The 8,983-nt window shown below is 76.0% G+C and overlaps 2 protein-coding genes across 2 annotated transcripts; one reads left to right on the top strand and one right to left on the bottom strand.

Annotated features, from left to right (window-relative positions):
* Positions 1 to 481: 481 nt before the first annotated feature.
* On the bottom strand, positions 482 to 1,998 carry NDUFAF8 (NADH:ubiquinone oxidoreductase complex assembly factor 8). Its single transcript, XM_051841968.3, has 3 exons — positions 1,840 to 1,998; positions 1,641 to 1,751; positions 482 to 727 (listed from the first exon to the last, which is right to left on the bottom strand). Exons 1-3 carry the CDS (start codon positions 1,921 to 1,923, stop codon positions 698 to 700), a joined length of 225 nt encoding a protein of 74 aa, XP_051697928.1. The 5' UTR covers positions 1,924 to 1,998; the 3' UTR covers positions 482 to 697.
* Positions 1,999 to 2,149: 151 nt separating this feature from the next.
* On the top strand, positions 2,150 to 8,907 carry TEPSIN (TEPSIN adaptor related protein complex 4 accessory protein). The gene is made up of 13 exons (XM_070060171.2): positions 2,150 to 2,298; positions 2,678 to 2,750; positions 2,881 to 2,972; positions 3,722 to 3,815; positions 4,602 to 4,669; positions 5,475 to 5,553; positions 5,630 to 5,701; positions 6,036 to 6,233; positions 6,350 to 6,524; positions 6,645 to 6,758; positions 6,903 to 6,981; positions 7,470 to 7,604; positions 8,029 to 8,907. Exons 1-13 carry the CDS (start codon positions 2,251 to 2,253, stop codon positions 8,515 to 8,517), a joined length of 1,716 nt encoding a protein of 571 aa, XP_069916272.2. The 5' UTR covers positions 2,150 to 2,250; the 3' UTR covers positions 8,518 to 8,907.
* Positions 8,908 to 8,983: the final 76 nt, after the last annotated feature.

Raw genomic sequence — 8,983 nt, forward strand, 5'->3', positions numbered from 1 at the left:
ACCTCCAGGGTCCCGGTGGTGCCCGAGGGGGTGTCCCGGGGGCAGGGTCTCTGCTGTGCCGATGCTGGAGGCCGCTGTGCGGCCGGGGTTCACCCCCCCCCCCCGTGTCGTGGTCTCCGTGTTGCACAAGCCACAGACCCAGAACGCGCCAGAAGCCAGATGCTGCTGCTTCCCGCCCGGCCTCGTGCCCCCGAGGACGGGGTCCTGAGGAGCGGCTGAGGCTGGGCCCCAGCGAGCGTTAGGGGGAGGGGGCGTCCTGGCCGCGCAGCTGCGGGAGGGGAGGGGGCCCTGGGACCTCCGCAGTGAGGGTGGCGCAGTCCCCGTGGTGCCCAGCAGGTGGCGCGCGCACCGCCAGCCCAGGAAGCCGGGCCCAGAGGCCGCCTTCCACGGCGGGGTGCGCCCGGGTGTGCGGGCCTGGGGCCCCGGTCCGCTGTTCCCAGCTGCGGTCCCCGCCCCACACGAGAAACCGCCACACACCAGCTCTTGGACACCGTTTATCTGAGAAGCGACAGCAAGAGGGCGCCGGCTCCATGGCCGGGGTGGGCGCCGTGCGGTCCTCGCCCCGGGCACCCCCACCGCTGGGAAGACGATCCGGGTCCAACACGCAGGGGCCTGGCCACGCGCACCTCCTCGGGGCGTGCCCGGCGTGTGCCCGGGTGCGCTCCCCGCGTGCCGGTGCGCGCGGCGGCCGGTCCTCCTAGCGGCCTCCCTGTGGCGCCTTCCTGGCCTGAAAGCAAGCACAGGCGCCTGTTAGCAGTGGGGAGAGGCCCCCCGGCCCCCGCTCGCTCCCCAGTGCCCACGACAGCCGGGCCGGGTCTCCCTCAGGGGCCGTCCGCTGCCTTCCCGGGCTGCGCCAGGCTCAGCCCCCGCGCCCGAGGCCACCAGGTGCGGGGGCCTTGGTCAGGGCTGGGGGCCGGGGTCAGCGCTCCTGCTCGTCCGCGCAGGACGACGGAGCCAGGACGCCCACCATCTGCTGCCCCGTCTGCTTCAGGCTCTGGGCACCACCGCGCCCAGGCCCCTCCTCCTGACCCTGGACCGGGGGCTCGCAAGAGGCAGCCCGAAGCCCCTCCCGCAGGGTCACAGGCAGGAGGCCAGCGTCCTCGGAGTCCCTGTGAGACGCTGGGAAGACAGAGGCTGGCCGGGTCCGGCTGGGCAGTCCTGGTCAGCCCCGGCCGGCGGCAGAGCAAACAGGGCGCGTGACCTGCGCCTCGAGACGCCGGGGGTCTGGGGGCTGCTGCGGCTCCTGTCCTGAGACCCCGCCCTGGCTGGGCGCCGCGAGACCCCCACAGCCACAGCCCACCCACCGGATCCGCAGGGCGGGGCCAGAGCGCCTCTCCACACCCGGCTTCCCGGGCCGGGGTCTCCAGCAGCGGGGCCCCTGCGGTCCCAGCCCTGGGCACAGCGCCCGCCGGGTCCTCTGCGGCCCGCGGGGTCCCCGCAAACGGCGCCACGGCGACCACCACCTGCACCCCGAGCTGGGCCGCTCACGCCCGCGGTCAGAGGGGGCGGCGGGGCCCGCACCGGCAGCTGCGACCCAGGGCGGGGTCTTCGTGTCCGCCCCGCGGCCCCGCACACCCGCGCCCTGCCGACGCCAGAGCCCACAGGCGGCCACGGAGGGGCGGGGGGCCGCGTCCACCTACCGCGGCGGCAACGCAGCTCCGCAGGGCTTCGAACTCCCGCACGCACAGGTCCTTGCTCAGGCGGCCGCCCGGGGCCGTGGAGGCCTGCACGCAGCGGCCGTACGCGGCGGCCTGCGGAGAAAGGCGCTGTCATCCCTGCTCCAGCGCTGACCGCCGCTCGCCCTCCCGGCCTCCGCCCCGACCCGTCCAGGCTCCTCACCTCGGCCCCGCACGCTGCCAGGCGTTCAGGGAAGGCGCGGAGGCGGCTCCGCACGCGCCCCCACACTGCGCCATTCGCCGACATGAGCGGCACCTGCTGACATCCACGGGCGCCGCCATCTTGGTCCGTCCTCTTCCGGCGTCCAACAGCTTGATAGGTTGGCGCCTCCACCCATTATGCTCCCTGCGAATCCTAATTGGCGTGGCTTCCCGGGCCTCGGGTCCTGTAATTGGCTGTTGTCCTCGTCTGTCCCGGTCCTGGACTTCGGATTGGTACAGGCTCAATTTGTTTACGAGGCCAGTCTCAGGACCCGCCCCCCACCAGCGATTGGTGGTAGGAGTCAGGCCCGCACGGTGATTGGAGGGCCCAGGGCCTGGCGGAAGCGGGGCAGGCCGGGCGGTGACCGCGACCATGGCGGCCGCCCCGCCGCTGCGGGACCGCCTGAGCTTCCTGCACCGGGTGAGCGACGCAGCCCCGCCCGGCCCCAGCCCTCTTGGCGAGCGCACGGGGCGAGCGGAGCCGCGCTGCGAGAGAGGGAGGACCGCGGGCGGCGGGCGGCGGGCAGTGCCCGAGGGACTGCGGCGCGAACCGCGGGCGGCGGGCGCTCCCCGATGGCTGCGTTCCAGGGCGTCCGGACGTGCGGGCCCGGAGGGGGACGCGGCCGTCGCCCCCCAGCTGAGGCTCCGGGGGGAGACGCCGCCGCCGGCCGCCCCGGGCGCTCGCTGACCGCAGCCGCGGGGGCCGGGCCGGGGTCCCGGGGCCGCCCAGGAGGCCGGGCGCTCGGCCTCGGCTGCGGGCCAGCGCGCCCCGCGGTGACGGAGGGCTCTTGACCCCGCAGCTGCCGCTGCTTCTGAGGGGGACGTCGGACGACGCCGTGCCGTGCCCGGGCTACCTGTTCGAGGAGATCGCCAGTATCCTTCCGCGTCCCGGCGCGCCCGGGCGCCCTCGGACCCGGGGTGGGGGGCCCAGCGCTGGCCCTGGGTGACTGACCCCTGGGGGCGGCCGGCTCAGCCTGCTGCTTCCCTAACGCGTGCGCCCCAGAAATCTCGCACGAGTCCCTGGGCAGCAGCCAGTGCCTGCTGGAGTACCTGCTGAGCCGGCTGCACAGCTCCTCCGGCCACGTGAAGCTCAAGGTGCGGGCCGGCGTCCAGGAGGCCGGCGGGGCGGGGGGACGGACGGGGCCCTGGGGAGGCCGGCAGGGACGGACGGGGCCCTGGGGAGGCCGGCGGGGTCGGAGGGTCCTGGGGAGGCCGGCGGGGCGGGGGCCCTGGGGAGGCCGGCGGGGTCGGAGGGTCCTGGGGTGGCCGGCGGGGTGGGGGATGGACGGGGCCCTGGGGAGGCCGGCGGGGTGGGGGGGCCTGGGGAGGCCGGCGGGGACGGACCGGGTCCTGGGGAGGCCGGCGGGGACGGACGGGGCCCTGGGGAGGCCGGCGGGGACGGACCGGGTCCTGGGGAGGCCGGCGGGGTGGGGGGATGGACGGGGCCAGCGGGGTGGGGGGGCCCTGGGGAGGCCGGCAGGGACGGACGGGGCCCTGGGGAGACCAGCGGGGTGGGGGGGCCCTGGGGAGGCCGGCGGGGTGGGGGGATGGACAGGGCCCTGGGGAGACCAGCGGGGTGGGGGGCCCTGGGGAGGCCGGCGGTGGGGGGACGGACGGGGCCCTGGGGAGGCCGGCGGTGGGCGGAGGGTCCTGGGGAGACCAGCGGGGTGGGGGGGCCCTGGGGAGGCCGGCGGGGTGGGGGGATGGACAGGGCCCTGGGGAGACCAGCGGGGTGGGGGGCCCTGGGGAGGCCGGCGGTGGGGGGAGGGACAGACGGGGCCTGGCGCCCGCGAGGAGGGGGTCCTGTGCAGCCCACAGCCCGCGTGATTGCGCCCCGCCCCCAGGTGCTGAAGATCCTGCGCTACCTGTGCGGCCACGGCTCCTCCTCGTGCCTGCTCATCCTCCGGCGCAACTCGGCCTTCATCCAGGAAGCCACAGGTGTGGCCGCAGGCCGGTGCCCTGACACGTGGCCGGCACACAGCCCGGGCGGGGGACGGGGCCGCGGGGCAGGTGCAGCCGGTGCGGCGCTGGCCTGGGTGGTCCCCACGGCGGCCTCGGCGGCCCAAGGCGGGGACGGCGGCCCAAGGCGGGGACGCAGCACGCCCCGCGGGGGGGACAGCCCCTTCCCGGCCGTGGTGGCCGCTCCCGGCTCTTCCCGCGGGGAGCAGTCGGGGCTCCTGCTGCGGTGTCTGGCCCCGCGGGGTGTGGGGGCGCTAGGGAGGTCTGTCCCCTCGCTCACGCAGCCAGCAGGTGCGTCCCTGGGGGCGGGGCTGGCGCTGAGGGGGGGTGGAGCCACCGGAGGCCTGCGTCCACTGTCTCAGCTGCCAGCTGCCCGCCCTGGGCTGAGCACAGATCCAGCCCGGGGAAGGGGGCAGGGGCAGAGCAGAGGGGTGACGGGCGAGATTCGGGTGCGCTGGGGGCACCTGCTGGAGAGGGGCTCTCGGGCGGGGCAGAGGTGGGCGCAGGCCCTGTGGCCTGTGCAGGGGCCCCCGGCAGGGAGAGCTTGGGGGACCGCGTCCCTGGGAAGCTTCACTTGGGTGGGACTCCCTTCCTGTGGGTGCTGACGGTGACTCCGCTGCGAGCTGGCTTGGTGGTTGCCGTGGAGACGGACCCCCACCCTGGGGTGGGGCGGAGAGCGCTCCGCGGGGTCCCGGGGGTGGGGCGGTGGCCCCCGTGGGCGAGGCAGCCCCGCTCAGCCCCGCCCCCTCTGCCTCCGTCCTGCAGTCTTCGCGGGGCCCCCGGACCCTCTGCACGGGAACAGCTTGTACCAGAAGGTGCGGGCGGCTGCCCAGGTGAGCCCAGGACCAGCGCCGCTCGCGGGGCCCGGGGAGCCGATGGCCGCCAGGCGTCCACTGGGCGCTCCTGTTCCCTGCCGCCCAGGACCCCAGCTGTGCTCCGCGGCCGCAGCAGAGCCGAGTCCGGCTGGCGGTCAGAAGTGTCTGGGCTGGAGTGGCAGGGGCGGGGGCAGGCAGCAGGGGGCGGGGACGGAGGGGCGGGGGCGGGGACAGCAGGCAGCAGGGGCGGGGGGCGGGGTCAGGCAGCAGGGGGCGGGGACAGCAGGGGTGGGGGCAGGCAGCAGGAGGCGGGAACGGAGGGGCGGGGACAGAGGGGCGGGGACAGCAGGCAGCAGGGGCGGGGGCGGGGACAAGCAGCAGGGGGCTGGGACGGAGGAGCGGGGGCAGGCACCAGGGGGTGGGGTCAGGGGCGGGGGGCGGGGGCAGGCAGCAGGGGGCGGGGGCGGGGGTAGGCAGGGGCGGGGACAGCAGGCAGCAGGGGGCAGCAGGGGGCGGGGACGGAGGGGCGGGGGCAGGCAGCAGGGGCGGGGGCAGGCAGCAGGGGGCGGGGACGGAGGGGCGGGGGCAGGCAGCAGGGGGCGGGGCGGGGGCGGGGACAAGCAGCAGGGGGCGGGGGTGGGGGCAGGCAGCAGGGGGCGGGGACAAGCAGCAGGGGGTGGGACGGAGGAGCGGGGACAGCAGGCAGCAGGGGGCGGCAGGGGCGGGGACAAGCAACAGGGGGCGGGGGCAGGTGGCAGGGGGCGGGGACGGAGGGGCGGGGACAGCAGGCTGGGTGATGCTGAGGCCCCGCCTCCTCGTCTAGGACCTGGGGAGCGCCCTGTTCTCCGACGCCGCCTCGCCCCTGGCCTCCTCGCAGCCTCCCAGGGCCCTCCCCGCGGCAGGTACACGGCCTCCCCCGGGGGCGCTGGGTGCCTGTGCCGCGCGGCAGGGCCGCTGACGACCCCGTCCTCCCCGCAGGCATGGGCTCCCAGTCCCGGCCTCACGGCGCCCTGCACGGCTTCGGCTACAGCAAGGAGCAGAGCCGTGCAGGTGACTGGGGAGGGCCCGTGCTGGGGGCGGGGGGGGGCCGGGTCCCCCGTTAGCTGTGGGACCATGCAGCCGGCGGCGCCTGCCCGGCCCTTGCTGTGTGACCGCGCCCCAGGCTGGCCTGTGCAGGGTCAGGAGGCCCCGCTGCCTTCGTTTTGGGGGTGACTTCTTCCTAGCGTATCGGGCTCTGGGCCAGGAATGTGGCGTGGAAGGCACTGGGAAGCTTCCAGGAGGGACCAGGTGTCCCCCGGAGGCCCCTCCCAGGGACTCCCCTGCCCTGGGCAGCCCGGGCTGTGGGGCGGGGCCGGGCGGCTGGCGCCATCTCCCTCTGGCACAGGTTCGGCGGGCGAAGCCTTCCTGTCCACCGTGCAGAAGGCCGCCGAGGCGGTGGCCAGTGCCGTGTGCTCCGGGCCCGAGGACCCCGAGACCCAGAGGCCCCTGCCCCGGGGTGACGCCTACCAGCCCGCCGTGATGCCGTCCGCCAGCCACAGCCACCCGGCCCCCGGGAGCTGTGGGGCCGTCCTGGGTGCCCGAGGTGCGGGGTCTGTGGGCGTGGCCGCATCCTCAGGGCCCGGGGGGCGGGGCTGCTGTTGCCTAGAGTCTGGGGGGGTCGCTCTGGCTCGGGTCCCAGCTGCCTGGGGGCTCTTCCAGCCACGAGACACCAGCCCGGGCAGGCCGGAGGGGGCTGGGACGAGCCGGACAGCAGCCCTGGCTCCCGGGCTTCTTCCCAGAGCAGCGGCCTGAGCCGGGCCTCCGACTCGGGCAGTCGCTCCGGCAGCGATGGCCACTCGGGGGCCGGCCGGGAGCTGAGAGACCTGGCGGAGAGGTGAGCGGGAGCGGGCGGGCGTCGGGGTGCCCCGGCCTCCCGGGGGGCTCCCTGCGGGCTGGGTGCCCTCCAGACCGCACCCGGCAGCGCGGGGGCCCTGACCTGCGTCCCCTCCGCCAGGGCTGAGGCCGTGGCCCCCAGCGACTGCCAGCAGGAGCTGAGCCTGGTGAGGAGGGTGACTCGGGGGCCACGCCCCTTCCTGGGCCCTGAGGAGGTGCAGCACTTCCTGAGAGAGTGAGTGAGCTCACGCCCCTACGGGGGGGGGGGGGCGCTGCCCTCCAGGGAGCTCCCACCCCCCCCCGGGAGAGGGGAGGCCCCCACCCGGGAGAGGAGGCCCCCACCCGGGAGGACACCGCTGCCCACGGGCGTCCCCCGCAGGTGCGGGCTGCTCAACTGCGAGGCTGTGCTGGAGCTGCTCCTGAGCCGCCTGCCTGGAGCCGGCGAGAGCGAGCGGACGGTGAGGGGCGGGCGCATGCCGGGCGTGGGCGTGCGCTGCGGGTGCGGGTGTGGGCTTGTGTGCCGGTGCTCGCGTCGCGTGTGCGTGTGCGTGTTGTGTGTGGGTGTGTGCACGCGTGTGGGTGTGTGCACGCGTGTGGGTGTGCGCATGCCTGTGCATGGGTGTGTGCGCACGTGTGTGGGTGTGCGCATGCCTGTGCATGGGTGTGTGTGCACGTGTGTGGGTGTGCGCACGTGTGTGGGTGTGTACACGTGTGGGTGTGCGCATGCCTGTGCATGGGTGTGTGTGCGCGCACGTGTGTGGGTGTGCACGTGTGTGCACGCGGGGGGTGTCCATCGGGCAGGCTTCTCTGCCTCACCACCTGTCACCAGGGCTGCCCGGGGGCGGGGGGGGCAGAGTGGGGTCTCCCGCCCTCAGGTCGTCACGAGGAGCGGCGGGGCGGAGGGGCCGGCCAGGCGGCCGCGGCACTGACCGCGTGTCCCCCGCAGAGGGCGCTGAGCGCCATCGCCGCCCTGGGCCACGCCGACCTGCTGCCCCCGGAGCTCGTCCTCACCCTCACGCGGCCTCAGCTGCAGGAGCTCAGCGCGGGCAGCCCCGGGCCTGTGACCAACAAGGCCACCAAGGTGGGCAGTGGCCGGGGCCAGGGTCGCTGGCGCCCTTCCCTGGGCACCCCTCCCGTCCCTGCCCTCGTGCGCCCCCCAGCGGGGAGAGTTGTCCTCGCTTCCCGCCTGGTCTCCGCCGGCTCTGGGGCCCCGGGAGCGCCTGGCGCGCGCTCCCTCTCCAGGACGCCCCCAGCATTCGCCCGTGTCTACACCCGGTCTCTGCCCGGGAGGCCTCGGAGCCCCCCGCCTGTCACCATCTGCCCTGTGCTCACGTCGGCCACCCCTGGGAGCTGCCAGTCGCCCCCGACTCGCCCTCCGGCCTTGGGCTCCCCGCGTCCCGGGGTGGTGCCTGACGGTCGCCTGGCAGCAGGGAAGTGGGCCGGCGCGTCCTCCCCGCCCCCGCCGTGGCCCCCCAGCCGCCCACTGCTTCCTCCTCATCCTCCAGATCCTGAGGCACTTCGAGGCTTCCTGTGGACAGCGGCCCCCTGCCCAGGGCCCCCCCGCCGACCGCGGCCCCACCGCTGCCCTGCAGAGCCCGGCCGACCTGCTGACCGCGGCTGTGCCGCCCACCGGGGACCGGGGATTTCTTCAGCCCCTGAGTTCCGCCCCGGTGGTGCCCAGGAGTGCGGTGCCCACCCCAGCCCCCGGGGACCCCAGCGAGGCTGAGACCGGACCGCGAGGGTGCGGCACGCAGGGGGCGGGGCCGGAGCAGGGTCTGTGGGGTGCAGGCGGCCCGCGGAGCCCCGATTCCCTGTTTGCTGGCATGGAGCTGGTGGCCCGGCCCTCGCCCTGCCTGCCGGGGCCCAGGCCTGCCGCAGAGGCACCCCACACGGCCCGCCCAGCTGCTCGGGCCCCCCGGACCTCGGCACAGAAGGCGGCAGCCACGGGGCCTCCTGGCTTGGGGCCCTCGGCTTTTGCTTTCTTAAACGTGTGACTGCTCGGGCCGCCCCCCGTGGGGGTTCCCTCTGCCCCCGGCCCCGCCCAGGAGCGGCTCCCCTCTGGGTCTGGCCCTTCCCCCACTCTCCGAGGCCCTGGTGTGGGCAGCCCCAGGCCGGGAGGGCGTCAGCGGTCACCTGGCTGCCCTGGGAGGCGGCTCCCCCAGCCCTGCACCGGCCGGGCGCAGCCACCCACCACCCGAGGCATCTGCAGGCCGGTGCTTCCTGGACAGCCCTGGGCCCGAGAGGAGGACCCAGGGCCACGTTCCTCCCCAGGCCCGGCCAGAGGCCGCCACGGCAGTGGACAGACGGGTGGGGGCCTCGGAAGCACCGCCAGGGGTCCCGGTGGCAGATTTGTTTTCATTACAAAGATGTCTGGCTTTCCTGGAGACTGCTGTGTCAGTGGGTCTCAGAGGCGTGTTCTGTCACCACTGCTGGGCGGTCACGGCCAGGGAGGGCGTCATG

Source organism: Oryctolagus cuniculus, chromosome 17 (assembly GCF_051225735.1).
Source record: "Oryctolagus cuniculus isolate XC-2025 breed Fujian yellow rabbit chromosome 17, ASM5122573v1, whole genome shotgun sequence".
NCBI classification, from domain to species: domain Eukaryota; kingdom Metazoa; phylum Chordata; class Mammalia; order Lagomorpha; family Leporidae; genus Oryctolagus; species Oryctolagus cuniculus.